Consider the following 26192-nt stretch of genomic DNA (forward strand, 5'->3'; position numbering starts at 1 on the left):
GAGGTCGGCTTTGTGAATCGGCTCGAACAGATGCTTCATCAGTTGTGAGAGGACTGTGTTGAGTTCCCATTCCGGTGGTGAAGGTTTAACCGGAGGATAAGTCCGTAAAAGGCCTCTCATGAACTGTTTTATCAGCGATGAAGAACACAGTGAGGGAATGTCAGCCACCTTCCTCTACCTGGATAGAGCCGCTAGATGGACCTTTATCAAAGAGAAAGAAAGATCAGAACGAGCCAAATGTAAGAGATAAGGAAGAATTTTTTCTGCTGGAGCTTCAATAGGGTGTAAAGCATTTGAAGTACACCAGGAGCAGAATCGCTTCCATTTGAGACGATAAGTCTTTAATGTGCTCTGGGCTCGCGCTTTATTTAAGATGTCCCGGCAATCCTGAGGAATTTGGAGGTGTTGAAACTCTAAGAAGTTAGGAGCCATGCGTGTAATTTCAGAGATTGAGGGTCTGGGTGAAGTATCTGACCCTCGTTGTGTGACAGTAGTGTTGGAGCCGGGAGAAGTTTGATTGGGGGCTCCTGCAATAACAACATGAGCTCCTGAAACCAATATTGACGAGGCAGCTCTCCAGTTTCATTTTGCGTAACACCAGTGGAATCAACGGGATCGGAGGAAAGGCATAAGCATAAATCCCTGACCATCGCATGGACAAGGCATTCCCTCTTGATCCCTGATGATGGGGATCTGCTGACGTAATACCAGCATTTCTTGTTCTTTTGGGTCGCAAACAAGTCCAACGTTGGCATGCCCCAAGTCTGAAATACCTTGATCAATTGAGTGTTGTCCAGCTCCCACTCGTGGCAATCCGACAAGGATCTGCTGAGTTTGTCCGCTAGGGTATTGTGAAGGCCCTTGACATGTTCCGCCTTGGAAGTTATGTTGTGAAGTGTCAGCCATTCCCATAACCTCTGAGCCTCCTTCGAGAGCGTAGCTGACCTTGTCCCTCCCTGCTTGTTTACATAAAACATGCTGGTGGTATTGTCCGTTCAGGTCAGGACTGAAAACCCTGCGATTCTGGGAAGGAACGCTTGTAGGGATAGAAAGATGGCTCTCAACTCTAGACTGCTGATGTGACATTGTTTGTATTTCTGAGACCATTTGCCCTGCACTTGCTAGTCCTGGAGATGACCTCCCCAGCCCTCCATGGACGCATCTGTCGTTAGAACGAAGTCCGGAGGAGTTTGCAAGAATGTGAGTCCTTGTTTTAGATTGCGTAGTTGCGTCCACCATTGAAGAGCATCTACCATGCGTGAGGTGAATTTGATGATGTCCTCGAAGGAACCCGTCGCTTGTTTCCACTGAAGATGTAGCTCCTCTTGTAAAGGCCGCATTTTGAGACGTGCCAGTGGAATGAGATGTATGGCCGAAGAACACATTCCCAGAAGTGAAGGGAACAGGCGAACAGAAAGTGACTTTCTTTTTGACAGTTTTATGGCCAATGTCTGTAGACGGAGCTGTCTTTCTTGAGACAAGAATGCCTTGCATTGTACTGTGTCCAGATGAGCTCCTAGGAAAAGCAGGAGTCTTCTCGGAATCAATTGAAATTTGTTCTCGTTCACAGTGAGACCTAGGGATGCAAAGAGATTGCGACACGTTGCTATTTCGTTCTGTACTCTGCCCTTTGATGGACTTTGACTAGCCAGTCGTCCAAGTACGGGAAAACCTGGATCTCTGAAGAGCGTAGTGCTGCCGCCTGGCTGATGAGGGTTATGAACCCGAAACCGGTCCCAGGATGCTTGTTTCCGGTCCAGGGAAGACATGGCTTGGCAGTTTGGGCTGGACTGTTCCCATGAGGCACAGGGTCAGACTGATTTGCATATGGCCATGTCTGAACTGGGGTGGCGGAGTGAGCTAAAGAATGGTGATGGGTTAAAACCAGATCAGTTGACTGGGGGTGAGTGTTTGATTTGCTCAAGCGCTCCATCCATCATCCCCCTTTGTATCGCTTTGTTCGCCCTAAATTGGCAGGGTATGCTCAGACGTGAGCCCCTGGCTCACTTTGCCACTGGATTCAAGATAGCCTGGCTGATGAGGGTTATGAACCCAAAACCGGTCCCAGGATGCTTGTTTCCGGTCCAGGGAAGACATGGCTTGGCAGTTCGGGCTGGACTGTTCCCATGAGGCACAGGGTCAGACTGATTTGCATATGGCCATGTCTGCACTGGGGTGGCAGAGTGAGCTAAAGAATGGTGATAGATTAAACCCAGATCAGTTGACTGGGGGTGAGTGTTTGATTTGCTCAGGCGCTCCATCCATCATCCCCTTTTGTATCGCTTTGTTCGCCCTAAGTTGGCAGGGTATGCTCAGACGCGAGTCCCTTGCTCACTTTGCCACTGGATTCAAGATAGCCTGGCTGATGAGGGTTATGAACCCAAAACCGGTCCCAGGATGCTTGTTTCCGGTCTAGGAAAGACATGGCTTGGCAGTTCGGGCTGGACTGTTCCCATGAGGTACAGGGTCAGACTGATTTGCATATGGCCATGTCTGCACTGGGGTGGCGGAGTGAGCTAAAGAATGGTGATGGAGGATTAAACCCAGATCAGTTGACTGGGGGTGAGTGTTTGATTCGCTCAAGCGCTCCGTCCATCATCCCCTTTTGTATCGCAACCGGGGCCAGGCACTACGTAAAAATCCTTGGAGCCGACTTGAGGCCAAATGGGAGTACTTTGAACTGATAATGGGCGCCAGCCACAGTGAAACGGAGATATTTTCGATGCTTTGGGTGAATTGGGATGTGGAAGTAAGCGTCTTCCATGTCCAAAGAAGCCATAAAATCTCCCTCGTTTAGGCAACTTAGAATTTCCGAAAGAGTGACCATGCGGAACCCCTGCTTCTTGAGATATCTGTTGAGATTGCACAGGTCCAAGATCTGTCGCCATTCCCCTGATTTCTTCTTTATGAGGAAAAAACAGGAATAGAAACCTGTCCGCCTCTGATGAACTGGAACCTTTTCTATAGCGTTCTTTAGGAGCATTGAATGAACTTCCTTGAACAATAAGTGAAGACGAGGGGGAGGGGGACCCCTGGCAGAGTCATTGGTGGTTTGGTGACAAACTCCAGGGTGTGTCCATGTTGAACTAGATCCAGCACCCATTGATCGGAGGTAATCTGCTGCCACTGTTTTTGAAAGGCAGATATTTTCGCGCCCACAGGAAGGGAAGGAAATAAGGTTGGCGCCCAACTGAACTCACTGTTTTCTGTGAGTATCTCGCCCTTGATTGTTTGTGCGCTTTCGTCCGCCTTGGCGAGAGAAACTAGCTGTTCCGGACTGGCGTTAAGAAGACTGATAATTCTGCCGATATTTAGGCTGATATTGTCTGCCTTGTTGGTAATAGCTTCCTCTGGAGGAGTATCCACGTCCTCTAGCACCTCTAAAAGATCCCCGCTTGTACTGCAGTGAACCTAGGGATCTTGCGGTATTAGTGTCCGTTTTGATTGCTTGGAGAGCTTCGTCGATATGTTTCCCAAATAGAGACTCTCCGTCATAGGCCATGTCCAGGATCTTTAGTTGGACCTCGGGCCAAAAGGTGGTAGCTTTTAGCCAGCCCTGACGTATGAGAACTGCAGCTCCTGCCAATTGTCTAAAGTTTGTATTTGCAATATCCAAAGCACAGTCTATGGTTTCTGCAGCTGCACGTTCCACTTCAATTAAGATCTTGCGAGCCTCCTGCCTTTTATCTTCCGGGATTAGATCAATCATACCAGCCATGTCGGACCACATTTGGCGATCATAGCGCCCTATAATCGCCAAAGAATTTGCAGCTCTGATAGAGGCAGCAGCCATGGTGGAATTTGTTTTACTGATAAGGTCCAAACAACACCCCTCCTTATCTGGTGGTGTAGTGATGGGGGTGGCTGGGTTTTTCGACCTTTGTTGTGCGGCCTGTGAGATGACCGAATCAGGCCGGCGGGTGTCCAGTGAGACATGAAGGGCTACTGAGAGGAGCGCGATATTTTTTGTCAATCCATGGCAACACGGCAGGCACAGAAGCAGGATTTTTCATCACTTTGATGCCTTCCTTCCAGATATAATATATAATAGGAATGGCTCTAGACACCTTCCTAGTTTCCTCTTTAAAATCATGAAGAAAACATTCTGTCTGCTCCACTGTTACTGGTAGTTGAAATCTACTTGCAGCTCACTGCATGAGATTATGGAACCCACCTATGTCCTCAGGTGGTGAGTCTGAAGGTTGTGGGGTTGGTGGAGACGGCATGGGAATAACGTAATCATCCCACTGATCAACGGAGGATTATTCGGTAACTCTCCTTCCTCTACTTCTTCATCCGAAGAAGTATCTGGGGTCTGTGTAGGCAAACCAGGTTGTGGAGTGTCCGTAACCGGAGACCTAGGCAGAGGAATCTCAGGTTGAGAAACGGGGACTGTAAGTTGGGGTGGAGGCACAACCTGCTGTGGTGGAAAACGCTGTGTATAGTCTTCCAACATGGCCTGTAAATCATGAATGAGGCTCGGTGGCAGATGGCTGGACTCTGAGGTACGAGGTCGCCGTTGGTATTCTGTATGATGAGGCACAACAATGTCCTCATGATAGTAATGCTCAGAATAGTCATCATCTTCCTCATCATCCTGGCACTTAATGTTCAATTCTGAAGGATGGTGAGCTATCCCAAAAGCTCCCTCATTGTCACCATCCTCAAAATCATCCTCCTCTTCATGAGCATAAGTCTCTAAGAGATGAGACCACCGTCGACGGGCTCGTCGTCGACTTCGTCGACAAGCTCATCGCCGACGGGCCTTGCTTCTTCGTCGACGAGACGGTCGTCGACGGTACCGTAGAGGACTTCGTCGACGGGGGCTTCAACGATGTCTTCATCGACGAGTGCTTCTTCGACAACGAGGCTGTCGTTGACGGATCGTCGACGAGGGTTCTTTTAGTCACAATGGAGATCTTAGTAGACAGGATAGGAGAGGTGATGGCTGTGGCAGAAATTATAGCCGTCGACGATGGCGCAGTAGATGAGATGGTAGTCACAGGTGAGGAGACAGAAGAACTCTTACTCACAGTTTTCTTTGTAGATTCCTTGAGAGCTGGGGCTTCAGAGAGAGAAGATGGAGATCTCTGTGAAGAGCCCGAAGTGGAGTGGGAGGTTTTAACATGTTTTCTCCCCTCACTTGGATAATCCTCTCTTGCTCTCTTACTGGAGGTGGAAGCTCTGTCTTCATCATCAGTAGAAGAGGATTTGAGCCATAAAAGGACTCTGGCCTCCCTATCCCTTAAGGTCTTGGAAGGGAAGGTACGGCAGATCTTACCATTTTTTGCCTCATGTTTTGGATAAAGGCAATAAATGCAGTCCTTATGTTGATCATCAACATGGACTCTTTTCTTTTGACATGTTCTGCAAGGTCTCAACAAGGAATTCTTGTCAGACATCCTGAAGTAGAGAAGAAACGGAGTAGAGACTCAGGAAGACTCCCTTCCACACGACGTGCGGTGAAAATCTGAGGAGAACTGGCTCTGCAGAGAGGGTTCTAGAGGGTGCTGTGAGCTGATTGGTTGGAACAAAGACTTTGGTCTTTTTAGCATAATGAGGTAGATAGGCTACTACTATCTAGGCCTTCCTCATAGGGCCTACTACTGTAATTTACTTTTGGCACTGCCTTTTTATATACCGTGGGACTCCCGCAACGGCGACGGGGAATGATTCAGGCATGCGAATCTATGAAAGATACCCCAATACTGGATAAGTACATTTCTCATCAAAAATATTACCTGGCTCCAACAATGAAGGGAAACGCGCTGTGTGACAGCGATCGTTTATAGCCCTGACTGCAGCATAGTGTGTGGGTTTACAGCTCTGAGTGCAGCATATGTGTTTACAGCCCTGAGTTCAGCATATTATGTGTGGGTTACAGCTCTGAGTGCAGCATGTGTGTGTGTGTGTGTGTGTGTGTGTGTGTGTGTGTTTACAGCCCTGAGTGGAGCATAATGTGTGTGGGGGGTGTCTGCAGTTCTCCTGTCGCTCATTAGTGTGCTATACTTTTCAGTGTGTGTGTGTATTTTCAAAGAATGCTTGAAGAGTGTGTTGCTCCTACGATTGCCAGTCTCTGAGTGTGACATGTCTCGTGTTGTATGTATACCCTTCGAGTGCCTTGGTTTGGGGTGTTGTGTGTCTAAGCGAGAGACAGACTGTGGGTGCGCTTGCGAGGCCCTGCGTCTCCCTTGCCTTGTGCTGTGTGTGTTCAGGAAACGCCTTGCTGTGCATTAATTGGTGCTACTGAACCTGGCAGCAGTTTGTAATGAACGAAGTGCCTGTGCTAGCCTTCACGTCACCACTGGCGCTTTACCACCTAAATAATGAGCCCAAAATATGATGGTCTCCTCTTTAACTTAATAGAAGGCGTTTCTAAGCCGACCCCAATGCCGGATACTCATGAAGCTTTGATCTGATTATCTCAAGGGTAAGCATTTATAATCTTTTAACTGTCCGCCACCAATTCGGCAGCATGGCGTGATTCCGCTATTGATTATATGCACATATAGCTTTTACCGCCGACCAACTACCACGTCACAGTCCGTACCGCGCCACTATTTTAGCATTATGGCTACTACACGGACACACCGGCATTTAATCACATAAGATACATGTGCATTCTGGTATGCTAATTTCCATTCATTATGTGTTTGTTTGTATAGTTTTATGTCCTTTCTTTTTACAGGTACAAAGCACAGAGGGAAGCACCCTCTCACCCATATTGCACCTTAGCGAGTGCAACACATAGCAGGTCACTTACACTGAATTGCTGATCATGCCTTTTTTTTTATATCACTTCACGAGCACTACACACATTCATAGGTCCTGAAGAAAGCCAGGTCATTGCCAAGGCCTGGCTGAAACATGTTGACCACACAGGATCTGGTAGACCATTGATAACTCCACAACACCTCCATTGCCTTGTTTTTAACACTACCAAGGGCCCGCTAATAAAATGACCTAGTATAGGAACTGAGACCCGTGGACAATTTTTCATTCACACTCGCACGCTATCACTGCACACTCATTCACCACGAAACCAGCTCTGCTGTAAACAGGCGTTGAAGCACACCCGGGGCACATTCGGTGTCACCGGGTGGAGCCAGATGATGAAGCATGCCACCTACTAGGTTGGTGGGTGAGGGCTTTCAAAATAAATATTATTTCTTTCTTTTGTGCAAACATACTATCCCTATGCCCTTTGAGGCTAGTTCCCATTGATAATACATACAAATATTGTAGCAAGAATACAGAGAACAAAAATATCAGGCAGGTAAAGTATATGTAGATAAACAGTTTACTAACACCCAAATGTATACACCAGTGCACGTATTCACATACTCACAATTACATGCACTAACTCTCTCTCTCTCACTCTCACTAACTAACTAAATCTCTCACTAACTAATTCTATCACTCTCACTAATTAACTCTCTCTTACTAACTAACTCTCTCACTAACTAACTCACTAAATCTATCACTCTCACTAACTAACTAACAAACAAACTAAATTAATAACCTTCACTCTCGTGTTATTTATACCCACTCCTTCAACAATAAAAACCATAATAAGCAAACACTGGGACAGGCAGATACAGGTTGCCAGCATTCAAACATCAAAAAAAGCTCAAGTCATTATTTATTATTAATACCTTTTTAATATAGTCATTCTGTTGTACATAATACTTTCTTGGTCATATCTAAGGTAACAAAAATGCTCCTCACACATCTTTATTAGAACTTTACAGCATACTGCAAACTTCTATACAACATAGCTTAAAAACAAACACAAAGTCAATATCTCTGCCTAAACAATTATTAGTTCCCAAAGGCGAGACCTATTGGCTATGCCAATGCTTGTTTTACTTTTGCCAGTACTCAGCGACTCGCATGGGAGCCTGCATGCGCTGACGGGTTTGCTGGACACCTATTAGAATCCAGCATTTTCTTTCGTCAATCTTTCATTTTTGATTGGATCGGATTCAGGAGCGGCGACACGCCCCCTTAAGTGGGTAGTATATTTAAACACAGTGATGGTGCGTCTGCACCCATGGTGCGCCAAAGGCAAGCCCATCTATGGTTGTCCATACTCGGACCTTACTCAGCGCCAGCCCCCTTGCCTGTGGGACACTAGATTCCAAGACGCGGAGACCCTACTCAAGGTATGAACTTCTGGACCTTAAGTCCTTTAGCCATAAATGCATTGCGACCAGCTTCAACCTGTTTGGCATAACTTCCCCCCCAAGAGTGTCCCAGCTGTTATCTCTACCGCTCTTACAACCATGATAAAGCCATAGAACGCCCCCCCCCAACCCCTTCATCTGACACAGTTTTAACTCCCTTCAGCATTTGGTCTAAGCACTGTGCCCGGTTTCTAATAAAGCACAAACACGAGTTTTCGGAGTTTATTGATGGCCATGCGCTCAACATAGCTGTCATCACAGAAACTTGGGCCGATGCAGCATCTGGCCCAGATCTGGTAGATGCCATCCCTCCTGACTTCTTTGACTAGGCCAGATTGCGAACTTAAACAAAGTGGTGGGTTAGCCATAGTTGATCGTGACAGTATGAAGATTTCCACTGAAAGGTTTTTACGATTACAGATAGCGAAGCACTTTTATTTAAAACTGAAATGTTTCATTATCATTCCTTTAAAGGTATTCTCCCGCACCATCCTCCTGGACCTGGAGAAAGCTTCATCCCGGGGCTTAGCCAGTTATTCGAACATAATTTTAATTTTCAGGATATTTCAATACTGGGTGATTTTAACTTTCATTTGGAGAATGAGGGTGACAGCGATACAAGGAATCTGTTGGAGCTAATGTCCAGTTTTGGCCTGGTACAAGTAGTCTTGGGGATCTCCCATTCGGGTGGCATTTGCTAGACGGGATCTTTACAGATAACCCCTATCTCTTACCCACCGGTCTATTTCAGCTCACGTGGTCCGATCATTCTGCCATTCTTTTTGGTCTGAACCATTCCAAGGCTTTGGTCGCTGTCAATTTGACTGTGCAAAGTTACAAGCAATGGCTATGGCATTCTATTCAGGCTAACAAACCACAGGAACTTCTCACTAACAGCAAGCCCCCACTAGCTAACAACCCGGAGTCGGCCACTGCTGATTACCATGCCTGGATTCAGTCCGCAATTAACGTTCTAGCTCCTCTTAAAGATGGACGGAGCGGGAAGGAAAGGCCCTCATAGCCATAGTTTTATAAGAACCTCTGTCATGAAAAATGGCTATGCAGTAGGCAAGAACGCCATTGGAGGCGCAACTATGACAAGGTAGAGAATGTTGTCTATAAAAGAGGATTGCTAAATATAAAGAAAACATGTTTTCTGCCAAATCGGCTACTTTATTGATAAAATAAACAATGCGAGCAACTGCCCTAAAGAACTTTTTGCCACCTTACAAAAACTCTCTAAACCCCCTGAGAAATAGAATGCAGCTATTGATCAAACTTTCTGCAATATTCCAGCCTCTTTTTTTCCAACAGAAAGTGCATGATATCTATAATGCCTTCTCAGTTAATGAGAAAATTGTAGCTCAGCCTACACCCCTTGCATCCTAAATGGGACGAGTCAGTGGCACCCTTCTAACTCTCCTCCTAGCCAGACCGCCCATATTAACTACTCTTTTCCTCCCACCACGGAGCAGGTGGTCAAAATCCCCATGAAAACTATATCTGGCTCCTCTACTGACTCTTGCCCTACTAACACCATCAGTCTCGTCCACGAAATCATAGGTTCCCACCTGTCCGAGGTATTCAATCTTATTTTTCAGACAGGGGGTTTTCCCAATCCTTTGGAAAAAAGCTTCCATTTTACCCCTCTTATAGAAAGCAAACTTGGACACCTCTAACACTGGTATCGGCCTATCATCTGTTTGACTTTACATGCCAAGATTATTGAAAAAAACTGTCAATCCTTTGTCAAGAAAAATCATTTGCTTAGTGATTCCCAGTATGGCTTCAGGTCCGAGCATAGTACTGAGCTGGCACTCATGAATGCAACTGAGGAAATCATCATCATTCAATCTTTATTTCGGCCATTGGCCATCAAAGATATACCATAAAACATATAAATCTCTATAAAATCGACATACATAATCAATCACAGTGTAAAACCGCGAAGTTACAAACTCATAAAACTACATAAAAACACTGTAAACCTTAGAATTACGAGGGAGCCTGCATCTTCAAAATACGGGTACGAGTGTGCCAGACATTGGTGAGGAATTTTGCTAATACAAACACAGTTAAACTAGAGGCATCAGTTTTTAAAATTCTATACATTGGGAGATACTCCCTACAACCCAGATTTCTGATTAATGGTAGGAGCCAATGTTTCCTCGCTGCCTTGTAAGCTGGGCAGAACAGGACCACGTGTAAATCGTTTTCCTCCGCGGCTGTTTGGTGGAGGGGGGTGATGACCAGGAGCTAGTAAAAGATCGTAGGGGCAATGTGCCATATCTCCATTGGAGGAACAGCTTCCTGGCCAGTACGGGGGAGATGGCATCTAGGACCCACTCCTGCCTATACGAGTCCTTGCTCTGCGTGAAAACAAAAGTTAGTGACCCTTCACACTGGCTATCTATGGCCGTAGCTAATTTTTGTTCATGATAGGCGGTGGCCAAAGTTCTTTTTGAGATATTTAATGAGGCATTGGCGGGGTTAGACCAAAGGTCGGGGAACCCCAATACCATACAGGAGTTTCGGATATATTTTATCCAGGGGATCATTAGCACTTTCGGGTGGGTCAATAGCTCCATTAGTTCCGCCCTATAGGCAAGAAGTTCATCGCTACTCCACAGCCTTCGCCAGAAGGCTATGGGTCTCAAGCCTAATTCTTCAGCTATGGGACGCAACCCCAGATCTAGCCTCAGAGGGAGGAGCGGGGTGCTAGGCGGAAGTGCAACTATCTGTCTGATGAATTTATTCTCTGTTAAGGACAGACTGCGACAAGATGTGTGTCCCCACAATTCCGCTCCATACATAGTAGCACCCCTGGCCTGCACCTTATAGATCTGGATGAGCGACCCCAGTGGTCGGTATGTGGAGCCATTCAACATCCGCGCGATGCCCCCTGTAGTCTGTATCAGTTTTAGATTGGCCCTGCTCTGGTGTGATCCCCAAGACATAGTTTCATTAAGAGTTACACCGAGGTAATCGAAGGTGGAAACTCTCTCGAGCCGCAAGGCTCCCAATCGCGGATTTGGCCGCAATTTATGGCTTGGGTTCAGAACCATAAACTTAGTTTTGGCCGCGTTAATTTCTAAGCCCCTATCGGTGCAAAAGGCCACGAACGAATCGAGGATCCTCTGTATCGCCATTGGGGTTTTGGACAGTAGCAGGGTGTCGTCTGCAAACATGATTGCAGGCACCCTACTGCCGTTCAATTTGGGGGCGTCAGTGTATTCAGTGGCATTTAGGTGGGCAATCACCCCGTTGACAAAGAGGCAGAACAGGGTCGGTGCCAGCACGCAACCCTATCTAACCCCTCGGTCAACGGGGAATCTATCCGTCAGAGCCCCGGACCTCCCACACCTCACTCGAGCATAGTTTTTATCATGTAATCTCTGCAAGATTATCAGGATGTCCGGGGGGACGCCCATCTCAGCCAAGACGCTCCACAATTTCCCTCTGGGCACCAGATCGAGAGCGGCCTGCAGATCCACAAAAATTGTGTATAGGCTGCCGCCCTCGAATATCGCTGCCCTCCAGTAGATAATATTCAATCGGAAAACCTGGTCCACTGTGGAAACTCCCTTCCTGAATCCCGCCTGGTACGGGCTGAGGACGCCCGACTCTTCTGCCCAATCTTGGAGCCGGTTCAACAATACCCTACCAAACAGCTTCTGTGCCACATCGATTAGACTGATTGGTCTGTAGTTGGCTGGGAGAAGTGGCAAGCCCTTTTTGAAAATAGGGACCACCTCCGCCCCCAGCCAAGTACTAGGGATTTCCATGCCGTTGAGAACTCCATTAAACAGCACGGCAAGGTAGGGTGCCCAAACATTGGGCTCCTGCTTAAACAGGTCCCCGGGTAGGCCGTCCAACCCTGGCGCCTTCCCCGAGGTTAATCCTGCTATTGCATCCCTAACCTCGCCCAGTGTTATTGGATCTCCCTTATAGTCAGGCCAACCAGCACCGGTGTCAATGGTGGATTCTCCCGGTTCAGAGCTATAGAGAGATTCAAAATGTGCCTGCCACACCTCTGGTGCAATGTTTGGCTCAATTGCCGAATGGAGATTCCCTGACCCCCCGCTCACTATTCTCCAAAACATTCGGTGATCTTTTGTCGCTAGGGACTTAGTGAGCTCTTCCCATTGATCCTCTTCCCATTCAATTTTTGAGTGGGCAATGAGTTTTTTTATATGCCCATCTGTGTTCTCTTAGCTGTTCCCTGCTTAAACCCTCCTTGATTGCTTTAAGGAGTTCCCCCTTTGCCCTTCTGCAGGCTGTGTTATACCATGAGGATTTATATGACTGCCCCCTCCTCAAATTCTGCACGTTACTAAAGAGGACGGGAGCCGCAGCCTTTACAAGGTCCTCGTGGGCCTGATATAGTTTGACCTGTGAGTCTTTGTTACCCACCTCTGTAGCCAAGTCTCCCACAGATTCCAGAATGGGGATTATCCCTGCATAAAGCCTCCGGAGTTTCTCCTCACTTGAGGCCAGTTGTTCCCACCTGATTCTTCTCCTGTTGTTTTCCAGTAGAAGTTCAGGTTTAGTCCCCTCCCCAGACGTTGCAGAGGTTCGACGGCCGGGGTGGATGAGGTCAAGTTCGAGGGCATTATGATCACTGTCTAGCCTTTCCATAACCCTAAAGTCCCGGATAGCTGGCCAGTTCGCTATCTGTACCAGGACATAATCCAAGCGAGATTCCCTTCCCACTCTATTATATGTGGTTCTGCTTGGTATGTCAGATCTAATACGCCCATTACAGGCTCTAATTCCAAAACCTTAGGGTGAGGGCTGTGATCTGCAATGCTACAGGAGTCCATGCCCTCGGGGGAGGAGCTTCTACCGAGGGCACTGACCACCTAACCTCTTCTTCCATTGGGAAACCCTCTAGTAGGCCTGGCAATGGCTCGAAATGGGAATTTAAGTCCCCTCCCACTACATAGGGTAGATCTCTAGGTAGTTCAGATAGATAATCCGAAAGTTCATCTATGGTGGACGATTCCCTGGCAATTCCAACTGGCCTAGAGTAAATATTTATTAGGGCAAGTTTCGCTTGGTTTGGCCAGGACAGAAGGACCACAAGGATGTCGTTGGAAGGGGCCGGTAACCGTGTAGCCTCACAGCCTAGGTGGAATGCCACCCAGGTTGTGAGCCCGCCTGATGGGCGTCCTTTGCCCTCCCACCTGGCCGGGATAAAAAATGACTGATAACCTCGGTGTCCATATTCTTCCCTTGCCCAAGTCTCCTGGAACATGCAAACATCCCCAGTCTCAATATAAGTTTCCCAATCTTGAGCAGCCAACTTGTTAGCTAAACCAGCCACATTCCACCAAATTAGTCTCAGATGTTCAATGGTTGGAGTTGTCGGGATAGGAGGGTGGGAGGTGACAGTTCCAGGTGTTGCACCAGTTATTACATCGGGAACATTGTCCACTGCGGTTTCAGATGACTCAGGGAGACTACAGGAACCATTGGCCAAGAACGCAAAGTTATTGGTGGACAGTCAATCAACCCCGTCAAGCCCACTCAGGCAGTTGAAGCGGTTGAAGTGTAAATAGGGTGTTTCAGGTGGCTGGTAGTTTGGACGTCGGACATATTCTTTGTATCTTGGTCTCCGTTCCACCCTTGTCCAGTTTCCTTGTAGCCGGTCATCATACATGCGGGTTGGTGGAAAAAAGAAGGAGACTGGCAAGGGCTGTATGGTGGAATCCAATGATCTATTTGAGCCAGCGCAGATGTGTAAAACAGTACCAGGGTCCCTGAAGGTCACCATTATACAGTCCCCCATAATTGTTTTCCTCGTCTTCCCCAGCCATGGCACCCTTCTAACCATAATAATCTCATTATTAAAATGTGGTGGTAGGGGTCTGTTCCAATTGAGCCATTTAATGACTTTCTTCTTGAGGGATTGGAAGTCTTCGTTTTCACCCCTTTGTAGAGAGGGGGCACCCGCTAGAACCACCATAAGAGTATTGGCTTCCGGTGGCAGATCTGGTCTCCGCGATCTTTGAGCGGGTTGGCCAAGAGGGGGAGAGGGAATACTAGCAATGGAAGGAAACCCAAGATTTATGCCTGGCTCTAAATTGGGGAGGGCCGGGTCTATTGACTGAGGAGGCATGATATTAGGGATACCTCGTGGGGTCGGGACTGGAATAGCCATAAGTGACTGCAAGGGAGGGGCAGTGGTTACACCCTGTGGGGCTCCCGCATTGGTGCCCTGTAAGTCTCCTATATTGGAAGGGAGATTTTGTTTATTAGGCAAAGTTCCTGTGGATGGATTGGGCCCAATAGTTCTAGTCTGCTTACTGACCGAGGTGTTCAGGGTAGTTAGAGTTGCCTCTAGGATGGTAAGCCTGATCTCTACTTTTTTCAGGCTTTCACTAATGGGCTGCAGTAGTGAGCGGAGTAGAAATTCTATACTCCCTAAAGATGTAAGAGAGGGAGCTTCATTAGGTAGATTAGCCCCTGGATCACTTCTAGTGGCAGCAGCGATAGCACTTGTATCCTTAATAGGAATAGTGGTGCTCACATTGTCTCTAACCCTAACAGGGGTAAGTGCGGGCTTGTGTTTTTTACCAAAATCTAAGTGGGAAATTTTAGTTTTCCTCTGTCCCTTCCTCATCTGTCTTCTGCGCTTGTTAGGTGGGGGGCCATGGAGTTCCGCCACAACAATGTGCTTAGGTTTATTTTTCTTGGTTTTATTTAGAGGGGGGGTTTGGGTAACCAGGTTAACAGCCATGTTAGTAGGGTTTAGAGATGGAATAACCTCCGTAAACTCGTCACACAATGTACCCTGCGTGGTAATACTATCCCTTAACAGTAGGGGGACACCATCTTGAATTAATGGATCCTGGCTGTCTTTGGGGGTACCTTCCTCTTGGGAGATGGAATAGGGAATTATCTCGCTAAGGGGTCTACTTTTCATGATTTCAATGGAGCGGCGGCGCTCTGCCCTGCGCTTCTCTAAAGAACTATCTTTACCCCCTTCTCCCTTGGCGGATTTAAAATAGTTGTCGAGAGTCGCGGTGTGGCCCCCCCCGCCCTTACAGGAGTTTCACATAGTGCAGGTGAGGGCATGTTCGTGATCTATTCCTTGGTCGGCTAATATCAGAAGATGCGGGCGAAAGAGAGTGAGCCCAGCCCAGCCTCCTTCAGCCCCTGACGGCCACAGATGGTCCCGCCCTTGTCCCGGGCTTCTCCCGGCGCCCTCCCGCGCGCTCCCGCGCAGCGGGAGATGCTACTTCTAATGAGGGAGGGAGGTGTTCGAGAGGCGGGGCAACCAGGGAGAGGGTCCAGGTGCAGGTGATGATGTCAGCGCAGGGACTCCTGGGCAATGGAGTCCCAGTCCCTCACCTGGCGCTCGCAGCCCTGGTCTCCGCAGTTCCAGCTCACAAAATCTGGAATGACAGTCAATCCCAGTCAGAGCGGTGCGCCCAAACACACGGGCGAAGCGGGACCCGCGGAGCGGGTTCCGCGAGGTCTGGCGGTGAAAGAGAGCAGCCCCAGCAGGAAGGACCTCGCTCAAAGAGAGCTCACACTCGGAAGTCTGCAAGTTTCTCCCCAAGGACCAGGAGCAGGCAGGCACTTTCAACGGTGCTCGAAAGGCAGGGCAACCAGGGAGAGCGTCCAGGTGCAGGTGATGATGTCAGCGCAGGGACTCCTGGGCAATGGAGTCCCTGTCCCTCACCTGGCGCTCGCAGCCCTGGTCTCCGCAGTTCCAGCTCACAAAATCCGGAATGACAGCCAATCCCAGTCAGAGCGGTGCGCCCAAACACACGGGCGAAGCGGGACCCGCGGAGCGGGTTCCGCGAGGTCTGGCGGTGTAAGAGAGCAGCCCCAGCAGGAAGGACCTCGCTCAAAGAGAGCTCACACTCGGAAGTCTGCAAGTTTCTCCCCAAGGGCCAGGAGCAAGCAGGCACTTTCAACGGTGCTCGAAAGGCGGGGCAACCAGCGAGAGCGTCCAGGTGCAGGTGATGATGTCAGCGCAGGGACTCCTGGGCAATGGAGTCCCTGTCCCTCACCTGGCGCTCGCAGCCCTGGTCTCCGCAGTTCCAGCTCACAAAATCCGGAATGACAGCCAATCCCAGTCAGAGCGGTGCGCCCAAACACACGGGCGAAGCGGGACCCGCGGAGCGGGTTCGCGAGGTCTGGCGGTGAAAGAGAGCAGCCCCAGCAGGAAGGACCTCGCTCAAAGAGAGCTCACACTCGGAAGTCTGCAAGTTTCTCCCCAAGGACCAGGAGCAGGCAGGCACTTTCAACGGTGCTCGAAAGGCGGGGCAGCCAGGGAGAGCGTCCAGGTGCAGGTGATGATGTCAGCGCAGGGACTCCTGGGCAATGGAGTCCCTGTCCCTCACCTGGCGCTCGCAGCCCTGGTCTCCGCAGTTCCAGCTCACAAAATCTGGAATGACAGCCAATCCCAGTCAGAGCGGTGCGCCCAAACACACGGGCGAAGCGGGACCCGCGGAGCGGGTTCCGCGAGGTCTGGCGGTGAAAGAGAGCAGCCCCAGCAGGAAGGACCTCGCTCAAAGAGAGCTCACACTCAGAAGTCTGCAAGTTTCTCCCCCTGAGGAAATCAGAGGTACAGTGGATAGAGGTGGTAATGCTGCACTGATCCTGCTGGTTCTCTCAGCGGCATCAAACACTGTCGACCACCGTAGGCTGATCAGCCGACTTCAGGATCTAGGGGTCGGTGGTTCTGCTTCATCTCTTACCAAATCTTTTCTAACTGATCAAGAGTAAGTATTGGAAATTGGCAACGTTGTTTCCGCTCCTTTCCAGCTCCCTTGTGTGGTGCCTCAGGGCTCCTCCCTTAGCCTTTCTCTTTTTAAACTTTACGTCACCCCTCTGGCACAACTCATTAAATCCTTTGGGTCTGCCATGGTGTCATACACGGATGACACCCAGATTATTGCCTCTGTATCAAGCAACTCTCAGGACACCGCATCCAGGTTTTACCAGTGCATGCAACAGATCAGCAAATGGATGCTTCAAAACTGTCTGAGGCTTAACTCGAGAAAGACCAGTTTTGCTCTTCGGATCTAAGGACTCCTTCTGGACACGCAGTTGGTGGCCCCATGAACTGGGTAATCTACCCACCCCAGCCTTAAACGTCATGTGCAGGGGGGACACTGCTGCAACACCCTCTTTGTTGGTCTGAAGAAGGGGCTCTTGGCCAGACTCCAGGTTCAGTAAAATGCGGCTGCCCGATTGTTGAAAATTCCAAGGTTGCAGTCCACTAGGCTATCGCTTGCTCATCTTTACTGGTTACCTATGCAGTCATGGATCAATGTTAAAGCCCTTTGCATTGCTTTTAGGGCTCTACATGGGGTGGGTCCGGAGTACTTTAAACACAGGTTTTCCTGGTACATTCCCCAAAGACAGCTTTGATCCTTTTCTGCCAACCTTGTTGAGGTCTCCAGGTACTGGCTAGAGCTTTGGGGTAGCAGGAGCTTTGTCTCCGCAACCTCCAAACTGTGGAACTCCCTGCCTCTCACCTAAGACCTGCCTTAGATTTTATGGTGTTTAGGAAAGCACTCAAAACCCGGCTCTTTATTCAGTACCAGAGCTTGTTCCAATTTCATTGCCTTCCTGGTACCTTTCTCTCAGTGTGTGTTGCGCCTAGATGCCTCCAGGCACTACTTGTGCTGTACAAATATACTTCATATCATACCACACATGAGCAGCTATTGTAGTTTCTAATATTTGTGATGGTTCACTTCTGTTTTCTTCCTCCACACAATGTTTGTTATTTGGATTCATTTTCATACTTTTTCCAAAGACTAAGATCCTTGTTTTATCTCTGCATACATGTCATAAGTAATAATTCACTTTGCTATTTTGTTTTTCCCCTATGCAGAAGGATTGTGTTTTAGATTCACTTTCCAGTTAGCTTCATGCAAACAAGGTTGCCATGCAAAATACTCTAGCTAGTTCAATCCTTGAACACGATTTTGTTTCAAGAGTCATTTTCCGTTTGCTCTCCATTAGGCCCCTTGTCATTTGCAACTTCAACAGAGGTTTTACTGTTATGAATAATTATCCTGCTTTTCTCCTCTGCAAATATATTTTCACCTCAAGGAGAGTCTCTCGTGGTTGCTACAATGAGTGACATGCACTTTGCTCCTGTAACACATGTTTTGCTGTGAGGATTTACCACCAGCACATGAGGTTTGCTGTTAGCATTCTGTTCTTGATCGCTCTTCGCACATAACTCTAGCCCTCTGAAATTCTCTTGCGGTTTCCGGTTCACAGTATATGACCTTACCTGAGGTGCCAGAAGAGGAAATGCCCGATTTTCCGATTGCCGAAAGCCCTCTGGAGCAGGAACCTGGTCAAATCGCAGTCCAGGTAGGATTCGTACTTGAGCACTTGTACAAGCTGCAGAAGATACTGGCAGAGGTCTTCATCACTGCAGAGAGGTGAGGGTAATGAATGAGTGAGTCAGACAGAACATCTATGATAGAAGGGTGAAACCAAAGACTAGGAAAAGGGGTTGGAGCGATGTGTTTGGATGAGAGTAACCAAAAAAGAGAGACCAGAAAGATGACAGAAAAATTAAAAGGGCCTTCTTTGGACTGTAGTACTTAGTCCGTTCTTTTCCTCCTTTGTATATATGGTCAGCAGGAAGAACAAGAAAATGCTTATTTAAAAAGAATGCTCTAACTTTAAAGGTTTGGAGCTATCCATGTACAAGCATTCCTCCATGTCAGTGAGACCTGCTTGTTCTCGATGTCCTTGCACCCGGGCTCCTTCGGCCATTTTGTCAACTATTACAACACTCAGTTACAACATGTTTTATATAATGCCAGCTTTTAACATAGCACATGCTGCAGGGGAGGTTGGGGACAGTAAGGAATTGGAGTTTCGGAATCATAAGGATGTAATTTTTCGGTATTATGTAGTGGTGCTCTTTATCTATCCCAACTTGTTCAGAACATGATTTTTCACAGACTTTAACACAAGGAGAAAGTATGCCCCTGGTCAAACTTTAAGCCAAAATCTGCACTGAATTTTCTGAATGAAATCTGCAGCTTAAATGGAAGAGGCATTCAGAGAGAAATCTGTGCAAATGTGTGTACAGTGGTACACACTGCCATATTACAAATACCCACCAAGGGGACATGTCTAAAGGATGCCACCAATGCTGAATTTGTTCAGATAGAATGCACACAATTCTCTGAGGAGCCAATATAATTTTGTAATATTTTGAAATGCAAGAGATTTTAAGCATCTTGCCATAGAGGCTTTAGAAGTTGTGTGCTTAGTGAAGGAACACCATAGGTTATACACACATCTTCATAAACCCTAAAGGGCTTTATGCTTTCCAGGCTGAATATCAGAGTTCCGGAGAGCAACTACATTTTATAGTGTTCCTCCATCACAAAATCATGCATTAGAGACTGCAAAATAGAAAGCATAATCACTAGTGGGGACTCAAGAACCAAGGAAGGAACTATGGGCCAAATGTACAACCCATTTTTGCGGTGGCAAACGGGAGATCGGCCCGTTCTCGACAGCAAAAAACGGTCCAGGCATGTACAAATGCTAATTTGCGAGTCACTGACTTGCAAAATAGCGTATGCAACTCTCACCATTAGGAAGGGGCGTTCCTTCCTAATAGCGAGTCTCAATGCCATGCACTATTGTTTTGCGACCTTCAAGTAGGTAGGAAACGACTTGCAAATGGGAAGGGGTCCCCAGGGGATCCCTTCGCCTTTGTGAGTGTGTGCGAAAATATTTTGTAAGAGCAGGCAGTGGTCAGAGCAGGCAGTGGTCCCAGTGACCACTGCCTGCCCTTAAAAATGAAACTGAAAAAAAACATTTATTTTTTTTAAATGCAGCCCATTTTCCTTTAAAGAAAACCGGCTACATTAAAAAAAAAAACAACTCTATTTAAAAAGTAGTCACAGACATGGTGGCCTGCTGATCCCAGCAGGCCACTATCCCCGTGAGTGCTAGCCATTCCCAATGAGGTCGCAAATTGCGCTTGCCTCATGAATACTGATGAGTTATGCAATTTATGACCCCACTGGGATCGCACTGGTGTTTGAGGCACTGTTATACATTCACTTTAAAGAGTCGCAAATTGCGAGTCGTAAATTGCGACTCGCTAAAGTGAATGGTTGTACATCTGGCCCTATATGAGGAATTTTACTTCTTAAGGGAACAAGCGAGTGTTAAAAGCAGGCATAACTTTGGGACATACCAACTACCTCTACAACTAATAAGAGGGGAGTACTTTTTGTAAAGACAATGCAACAATTGTTATGTCCACAAAAAGAAGATTTTCTATTTGCCTACAAGTTATAGGTCTTTGTTGTACTAGTTCCTATATGAGGAACCACAATATCTTTGGTGAGGACAATGTAAGGCTCTTCATATGAGAAATCAGCCCACGAAATGGTTTACACATAAGCTAGGCCAGCACAAGATTCAAATAAGACTTTGGAGATGGATCCCAGATGGTGAGATGAAGAACAGGTTAATCAAAATAAGGCTTCACTGCATCAGTTCTGAAAGCAAAGACTTCAGAGGTGGCAGATTATTTAGTAGAACTGAAATGGCTGTCAAGTAACAGTTATACGAGTGATTTAAAACCATGTTTCAACCTAACAGGAATTGAAAGTCAAAATTGCACTAAGAATCATTGGGGTCATAAAGATATCAAAGCGGTACAAAAGGGGGTGGTGATGGACGGAGCATCTGAACCAATCAAACACTCACACCCAGCCAAAAGATCTGGGTTTAATCCATCACCGTTCTTTAGCCCACTCTGCCACCCCAGTTCAGACATGGCCATATGCAAATCAGTCTGACCCTGTGCCTCATGGGAACAGTCCAGCCCGAACTGCCAAGCCATTCCTTCCCTGGACCGGAAACAAGCATCCTAGGACCGGTTTCTGGCATTTCAGCCGTCTTCAGCCAGGCTTGCTTGAATCCAGATGCTCCGTCCATCACCCCCCCCTTTTGTACCGCTTTGTTTGCCATAAGTTGGTAGGGTATGCTCAGACGTGAGTCCCTTGCTCACTTTGCCACTGGATTCAAGCAAGCCTGGCTGAAGACGGCTGAAATGCCAGAAACCGGCCCTAGGAAGCTTGTTTCCGGTCCAGGGAAGGCATGGCTTGGCAGTTCGGGCTGGACTGTTCCCATGAGGCACAGGGTCAGGCTGATTTGCATATGGCCATGTCTGAACTGGGGTGGCAGAGTGGGCTAAAGAACGGTGATGGATTAAAGCCAGATCTGTTGACTGGGTGTGAGTGTTTGATTGGTTCAGATGCTCCATCCATCACCACCCCCTTTCATAAAGATATCAAGGCATACCATGGTCTTACAACTATTAGGAGTGATAATACCCAAATGGGACAAAACTGCCCAATGGAAGGATACTTGGCTCTTGGAAAAGAGGAAAAAGTGATTAATGGATAGAGACTGTTGTATTCTAAAAAAAAAGAGGAATGTATGAGATCAGAGGGTGTATGAACAAGGAGGGTGTATGAACAAGCTCAAGAACGTTTGGATGCCGTGGATTAGGTACACTGATCTTGAATGATTTCAAGAGAGGAATAACCTGTGGAGGAGGTACGTTGAGTGAATCGTCTATGGGGGTACCACCATTGTAACTTAATTAAACTATGCAAAATTATGAATGGTGCACACCTTTGTTCTGTTACATCCGTTTTTTGATGAGATATACAAATAAAAAGATGCTTTAAAACACGAAGCCAGAATGTTAAACAGAGAAGGCTTTAGTGCATATTTTATTAAAAGTTTTTTCAAAGCAGTCAATGTCATTTTAAAGAGTTTAGTTGCCCAGGAAATTTGCATTTTGTGGAAACAGGATGTGTGCAGAATAGGCCGTCACTGATTCCTGAAATGGGCAGTAGATCTACTAATCTCGTCCGTGGCGAGGCCTTGGTATGATCATCATAATTATGGCAGTACAATTTTGTTCACTGGAGAAGGAGGTACCTGCCTGTGGTGGCACAGTGAGCAAAACAATTAACTGCAATGTGTTACGATGAATTACCAAACTGAAATGAATGCAAGCATTTCACTCATCTCTTGTTCGTTTTTTTAAGTGAGAAGGCCCAATGTGTGAATGGCCGGCCCATGCTTAGGTCCCGTTCTCACGTCAAACTGAAATCAAGCTGCCCCCTCCTGATAAGGCCCAAGTAGGTAGAAACCAGTGTGGTGTACCTTGTGTTCCCTTATGGAGGGATCCTTGCCTGGCAGTTTGGGGTGCACTGCTCCCGTTGGAATGGGACTAAGAATAATTTTCAGACGGACGACTGCTGTCTATATTAGCAGTATCATAATCACAAGGAATGCAGCATGAGTAATTGCAAATTCAAACTTCACTAAAAGCTCAGAAGTCTATAAATTGAAGGTTGCAATAACCAAGGCTGTATCTATTGGTCTGAGTGAAAGGCAGTAAGAAGTTATTGCCCGATTCTACTGCGGCGTTGCCTGTTTATCCAGCATCAAGGTTAATGAGGCATCAGATTTGTGCCTTGCCCTAAGGCTGCATTAACCACTGCAGATTAGCTAGTTAGTTGTCCAATACCAGTATCAGGTTCATCCATGAGTGTTTTGTATGTAAACTGTTAAGATTTTGATGTTGACTCTTCAGAGTAAGGTTCCACTAAAGAGAGTTTTATACTGAAGAAAGACTGTAGCATAGCAGATGGATCTGATCTTGAAAACAGGACAGAAGATTGGTTTTGTAGGCAGGCACAAGTTGAGAATATTTGTGGCCTTTCTTATACAAGAAAGTAAATCTCTGGTATAGGGACGAGTTTCAAGAGTCAGAATTGTGGTCTACATTTTGCTTCTTGGGTATCGTAGGCCGCTAAAGCTCCTCTCCACTCAGTAAGGTGTTTGAAATAAAGAAGGGTTCCACACCTTAAGGAATATGAGAAGATTTTGAAATAGAAATAGGAATCTTATCCTTAACTCTATTTTCCAAGCCAGCAGGAAATTAATCAGACAAAACATGTCATTATAGCGTCTGTAACTAATTAATAGTACTACCTAACTAAGAGAATGTTATGAGGCTATGCACTTCATATTTTGGTAGCCTGTACCCTTTGGTGTGCCTTCGGGCAGTTCTACTGGATCCTCACCAGAGACTCCAGGGCCAGTCAGATCCCTTGGATCCAAAGATGAATTTGGACAAGTGGCAGTCGTTCCACCTTGACCTCTGGTCCTAATTCCGAAGCTCTCAGTGTAGTCCCCATTCTGATCCCCAACTCTGAGACGGTGCTGGATGGGCATCGCCCAATGCAAACTCCAGAACTGACTGGACCCATCCCTTCCAGGCCAGAGCCTCAGCCCTATTCTTATGGGCTAGGGCTCAGGGATTGGACCCCAAAGAAAACCTGCATTATGACTCTAACATGGACTGGTGTGAGGATTTCTTGGACACCAGTGGATTGCATACCTCTCCAGATAATGGCATGCTTTCTACCCCTACCGTGGCTATGGAGGGCGAAGCGTCATTTGCAAAAGAACTGAGGAGGGCAGCAGAGGTCTTGCACCTTAGCTTTCCCTTGGTGGCAGTCAAGACGAACGTCTTGAAAGAAGTGTTTTAACTAGGATGGTCCCCTCCTGAACCGCTTTTCCTGTTTAATGAAGCTCTTACTGATATCCTGCTTGAGACTTGGCTCAAGTATAATAAAGGAAAGTTAAGGACAGCAATTAACAGGATTATTGCCTGCTGCCACCGCCCGCCTTACCCCAGGGGACCCAACCTTCCTCACGCAACACTCTACATCAGAGAGCCTGGTGGTCCAAGCCTACACTCTCCAAGTAAATCCTGGTGCATTCTCAACCGCACCACCAGATCGGGAATCCAAGGGGCTGGACAACATAGGCAAAAAGATGTTTTCTTCCACCAGCCTGGCATTGTGGTCCATGAACACCACATGACTTTTGGGCTGCTAATCCCAAGATTTGTTGGAGACCTTGCGTAGGTGCTGCTAATGGTCTCACAGGCGGTTGATGATGGGAGGGATGCAGCTAAGTTCACTATCCGATGTGGACTGGACACTACTGCCTCACTAGACAGAATGGTTGCCACGTCTGGTTGAGGACGACTGGCTTTTTTGGGGATGTCCAAGCTTCACTTATGGAAATTCCTTTGATGGCTCCAGTTTCTTCAAAGACCAGGCAAATTCAGCACTTTAAAGACAGCAGGGCTATGGCCAGGTCCTAGCGGCTTACCATGGCCCCCGGTTACCCCCAATCCCCTTTTTCTCCTTGTGTGGCCATGAATGGGCTTCCAGTCGCATCTGTACCTGCCCAACCACAGTGATGTACAAGCTTCACAGGCTCTGCATGGTCGAGGACACAGGACCGTAAGACCTTACGGGTCGGGCAGCCAGCGGTCGGGCCATTCCACCACGTCCCCGGCAACCACATCCCCCAAGCCCTTAAAGTCTGCCCCTTTGGGCACCCAATGTGCCATCACTTGCACCACTGGCAGGCTATCACCTCGGACCAATGAGTTCTGCAGATTGTCCGGAAGGGCTACTCCATCTCCTTCGAGATTACCCCTGCACTCATGCCACCTGCTTGTGCCAGGCTGACAGAGGACCATCTTTCTCTACTCCATCAGGAAGTGACAGCTCTTTTTGACAAAGAGGCCATAGAGAGAGAGTGCAGGCGCCAGAAGTAGGTTGCGGTTGCTATTCCTTGCTACTTTCTGACGTCCCAGAAGGACGGATGCCTTTGCCCTCTCCTAGAACTGCACCCTCTCCATTTCTTTCTCAAGAAGAAGAGGTTCAAAATTCTTAAACTCGTTCAAGTCTTGTGTGCCCTGGACCGGGGAGACTGGATCAGGACGTTGGACTTGCAGGACACATATTTCCACATTCCCGTCCTTCCTGCCCACAGGAATTACCTGGAGTTAACGGTGGGCCACGAGCACTTTCAGTTCCCTCTACTCCATTTTTTCCTCACCAGGGCACCTCGGGTGTTCACCAAGGTGATAGTGGTGGTTGCAGCTCACCTGTGGAGATCATGGGGTGACAGTCTTCCCCTACCTCTATGGCTGGCTGTTGAAGGTGGACTCGCCCCAAGCTGTCGTCACCCAACTGCAGACCACGGCAAACTTCCTACTTTCGCTGGGGTTCACTATCAAAGTACCGAAGTCATACTTTACTCCCTTCTCAGATGCTTCCTTTTATCTAGGCTGTTCTGGACATGACAAAAAGAACAATTGATGGACAGAATGCAGAACAATGTCATACATTCACCCCAGTACAGAGATCTGGGCCTAAACCATCGTTTTTTTGCTCACCATGCCATTTCAGTTTGGACCCAGCCATATGCAAATCAGTCTTGACCCTGCCCCAATGGGAACAGTCCAGCCCGAACTGCCAGGCCAGGTCCTCCCTGGACTGGAAACAAGCATCCTAGGACCGGTTTCGGGCTTTCAGCCCTCATCAGCCAGGATAGCTTGACTCCAGTGGGATGGAGAGCACGGGACCCACGTCTGGGTATACCCTTCTCACTCAGGGTGACAAATGCAAAAAGAACAATTGATGGACCGAATGCAGAACAATGTCATACATTCACCCCAGTACAGAGATCTGGGCCTAAATCCATCGTTTTTTTGCTCGCCATGCCATTCCAGTTTGTACCCAGCCATATGCAAATAAGTCTTGACCCTGCGCCCAATGGTAATAGTCCATTAAGGTGTCTCCGTTCCTCCACAGCCTGTCTGGTGAGAGCTCCGAAAATTCGCAAAGCCAAATCAGGAGGCAGGGCGTTCAGCTCTGCCGCTGGCAAACTTTGGAACAGCCTTCCTTTGGAAATCAGGCAGTTTCAAGACCTTCTGCAGTTTAGGAAAACGGTTAAAACGTGGCTGTTCTCTAAAATCTGACAGTTAGGAGGGATCTTCTCTCTGAAACTCTTTTTGGCATCTTCCACTGACTGATGATTCACGTACTATAGCGCCAAGATACTCGTAGGGTGATAGCCACGCTTTATAAATATCACATA

The 26192-nt window shown here is 47.6% G+C and overlaps 1 protein-coding gene across 2 annotated transcripts in view; it reads right to left on the minus strand.

The window, feature by feature from the left end:
- The window catches only part of PIK3CD (phosphatidylinositol-4,5-bisphosphate 3-kinase catalytic subunit delta), a 628820-nt gene that overhangs the window by 263988 nt on the left and 338640 nt on the right, over window positions 1-26192 (minus strand). For both annotated transcript variants that reach the window (XM_078642291.1, XM_078642292.1), the window contains exon 15: window positions 18454-18597. In XM_078642291.1, the coding sequence (XP_078498417.1) occupies window positions 18454-18597 (144 nt within the window). The remainder of the gene's footprint in view (window positions 1-18453; window positions 18598-26192) is intronic.

This window comes from Lissotriton helveticus, chromosome 5_1, assembly GCF_964261635.1.
Source record: "Lissotriton helveticus chromosome 5_1, aLisHel1.1, whole genome shotgun sequence".
Lineage (NCBI taxonomy): Eukaryota > Metazoa > Chordata > Amphibia > Caudata > Salamandridae > Lissotriton > Lissotriton helveticus.